Below are 3,776 nucleotides of genomic sequence, written 5' to 3'. Positions count from 1 at the left end.
TTAAATTCAAATTTGTTTGTATATTGTAATGAATAAGTAAAACGAGAATTTGCAAGAGTGTACATGAGAGAAAAATATAAAAAATATTAATTAAATGAATTCCCAGCATATAAAACAGAAGTAAGTTAAGAAAAGATATAATATGTTATGTACTGTAACTGAAAACATTAGCAAATGGAATAGAATTGAAGATACATTTAGAATTAAACAATATGAAAAGTATTTAATCAGAACCACCTCATAAAGTTATAGGGTGTGTTAGATAGGCAAAGAAAAAGAATTTACATTAGTTTTGACATTATGAGAAAAATATTAACTGCAATCTGTAAGATGACCTGAAATTCATTCCAGATTTCTAGATGGTTAATACTGTATGTAGGCCAGGTTATTACTAACAGCTTAGGTTACCTAGGTTATGCTGGATGGCAATTTGACGACATAACAGATTAGGTTGGATTAAGCTTGTTCATTTAATAAATGAAAAAAACAACTCTGTGAAATGCTATCATGTTCAAATACCAATATGATTAATTAGTAACATGCAAAATTCACTCCATTGTTTTTTGGGGGGTTTTTTCACAATAGAGAAAATTATTTTTTCCAGTTGTAATGATCAAGTACATTTTTTTATCCAATAAGATTAAAACAGTTCATTTTGTGTGATTTACAGACCTTTTAAATCATTAATTAATTACCAGTCAATTCAAAGGTCTTTGCAAATATTATGGGAACTTACAGTAGTAATTTATACATATCTGTTAATTGATGAGAAAATTATTTTCCCATACTTTTCAACTGAAAGATAACAACATGCAAACAAAATAATTCTATTTTGTTTTATTTTTAGTTCTATACAAAAATATAGTTTTAATGAGAAGTTTCTTAAACATTACAGCTTTGGCAAATTGGTATTTGTGAACACTTACTAACTTTTGTATGTTGTCAAATTTAGTTTGGCAACAGGGATTTTTAGATGTGCATCATTTGAGTTGGCACACCTTTAAATTATGGGCAGGTATTTGGCATCTTGCTTATGATTATAACATTACACAGTGTTAAATATATTTCTGCTGGCACCTATAATTTATTACTGAAGGAGATATTTAGAATGTCAGTACATTGTAGATGCTCTGATAATATCTTGGAGGTTGAGAAAATTAATTCACTTTGTCAGCTATCATTATGGATGTTTGTTTATGTTTGAAAAAGGGAAATGATTGGGATTGTGAAATAAGATGATTCATCAGGTTTAAATGTTTATCCTTTACTAATTTTGAGTATATAATTGAGCTCTGGCCTTTTGTGCAATGTTTGATGGTAACTCATTAGATATCTTTAAAAACAACAATGTTCCCGATCGGATTTTTATGACTTTTAGTATGTTATTATGTGTATATTTCAGGAACAGATTTCCACAAAATATTTCTGTTGTAGTTAGTTCTGTGTTCATTATAATTTTGTCTGAAGATTCCAAGACTGTATTTCACAATAAAGCGGAGGCGGAGTAAAACTGAAAATTACTCAGACTTTGGATTGAATTTTTGAAAAACCTTTGTTAATCTTAAAATGATTACAGTATTTATCCTCAATCATTCCTTAATTAATATCTGTTAAATTAGAATTATCAAGTTTTATCCAATTTATGGAAATTTAACCATACTTTTAAAGCTCATGTATATGTTTTTTTTAATTTGAAACTTTTTTTGTAGAAAATATATATATTTGGTATTTCTGGAAAGATAAATGTATTAGCTTAAATGTGGAAGCGATTACGCAGCCATAGTGATTGACTGTAAGTAGTGCGCATTGAGAAAAGAAGGTGCTCTCCATTTCACTATGTTTAATTTTTTGGTAAACTAAAGCCGGCGGAACAGTTGGTGGTGCGGAACACATTAAACTTTAAAGCCATCGCGTAAACGTTCTTCATGCGCTGCAGCAGCTTTGTTCTTAGCTTATTTGCATAGTGCTGCATGCGCTGAGCTTTTTCGGTGATCTCAATAATACCTCCATGGTTTTATGTACAGCTTCCACCAGTTTTTTTTTTTTTATGGATATGTATACATGCAGTTATAGCTAGTTAGCCAGCAAATGAAGTCTTTGTTTCCTAATAATATTTCTCCATGATTTAATGCAAAATTTAATCAATTATATTAAAGTAAATTGGGAATGTTCAATTAATTCTCTACTCATTTATTTCTTCTATCTTCTCTATCCTTTGATTATTCTAGACTCATCTATTTCTTCTCTTTATCTTTTCTTTTACACTTTTATTTTCAATGAATTGGATCATGTTATTAACAATATAATATGTTGACAGAATTATTATCTATGCTCAAATTATTTATGTTTTGTATTGTGTAGAGTATTAGTAATTCATGATTTATGAAGTTTGTTGATGCTTCTAAGTGATTAATTTTTTTTTTGTTTCATTGCAGAGAAAAGCTGAAGAATCTCATAATTTGTTGTCTAATTTTGGGCCCAAAAATGATCTGGTAAGTTTTGTTTTTGTTTTGTTTTATTGAGTGTTTAATGGTAGCTTTGTTACTAGATTACCTCTTCATGATGTGTACAGTTCGTTCTCATGGTCAGTGAGTAGGTATGAATTAATGTGGCTGTACGCTGTGTCATAGCCAACCAAGGATTGAAAGGCAGGCTTAAGAGATATTGCTGTCTCCTTGTAGCATGAGTTTTGTCAAAATGAAGAACCTTCAACTGATCCAACAAATTTATTCTTTGACTGAATATATATGTTTAATGTTTTTATGTTAACTTTATCCTTATTCTGTCATAATACTGAACTGAAAGCCAGGAGCGTTTAGATCTGTTTTTTTTTTTTCTTACTGCATAACAAATATTGCTTTGTAGTCATGGTTAATTGGCTATCATGACTTTTTTATTAAATCTTTTTTCACACTTTTATCTGTCATTACAGCCTCTATATAACCAACCATCTGACAGTGCCCAATATCAAGAGAATATTCAAACGTGAGTAAACTGAAACTAAAGTATTCCTGAATATTAGTTTTCTGAAATGATTGTTCATGAATATTAACTGATGGAAATAATTTTTTCATGATTTTTTTTATTTCCTTGAAAATCTTCCTTCAAATGCTACATGAAGCCCTGTTCAGACTACCAAATACTATATTTGTGTCAACTTGTTCAAAGCAAGATGTGTTTGCTGGCAATGTTGATGCACTGAACCAAGCAACAATAATTGATTCCCACATCATCATTTTGTATTCTGCCTACACTAACAGGTTATCTGTGAAAATATCTGTGATTGCCCATGTATGGGTGTGATCAAATAATATACACGTGTATTTGTCACATAAAATTTGACAGTGTGGAGAAAGGTTCAATATAGATACGTATGATGATTTAATGTGCCACTGCCACCTAACCTTAACGTATGATGACTTAACACTATCAAATTCTCTTTGACAGAAGACAAGTTGTATGCCCATATTTAATCATGATGTACTGATATATGTGCCTATGACAAGCCATACCAGTCACCTGTTGCAAATCCTGTTTCAGAGATAATGGCCAAAACATGCTGGGATGTCAACATTTTTGAAATCTAATTTATTGCACTAAACTTTATATATGTACAGTAGAACCCCTTATTTACGAACCCCGATTTTACGAACGTAATATAAAGGTGATGACGCCATAAAAATTGAAGCGAAAGATTAAAAAAAAAAAAAAAAACCCGCTCGAATTGTACCTGTTATTACCATGCATACAACACAACACACCATACTATACAGTAC

General features: G+C 30.3%; 1 protein-coding gene across 5 annotated transcripts in view; it reads left to right on the top strand.

Moving 5' to 3' along the window:
* The window catches only part of LOC117121931 (nuclear receptor corepressor 2-like), a 46,458-nt gene that overhangs the window by 20,013 nt on the left and 22,669 nt on the right, over positions 1-3,776 (top strand). For all 5 annotated transcript variants that reach the window (XM_033267342.1, XM_033267343.1, XM_033267345.1 and 2 more), the window contains exons 7-8: positions 2,436-2,492; positions 2,933-2,985. In XM_033267342.1, coding sequence (XP_033123233.1) covers positions 2,436-2,492; positions 2,933-2,985 — 110 coding nt within the window. The remainder of the gene's footprint in view (positions 1-2,435; positions 2,493-2,932; positions 2,986-3,776) is intronic.

The sequence above is a fragment of the Anneissia japonica genome, unplaced genomic scaffold (genome assembly GCF_011630105.1).
Source record: "Anneissia japonica isolate Jap-2015-1 unplaced genomic scaffold, ASM1163010v1 scaffold352_len1594369_cov220, whole genome shotgun sequence".
Lineage (NCBI taxonomy): Eukaryota > Metazoa > Echinodermata > Crinoidea > Comatulida > Comatulidae > Anneissia > Anneissia japonica.
This window is presented reverse-complemented; position numbering and strand designations above follow the sequence as displayed.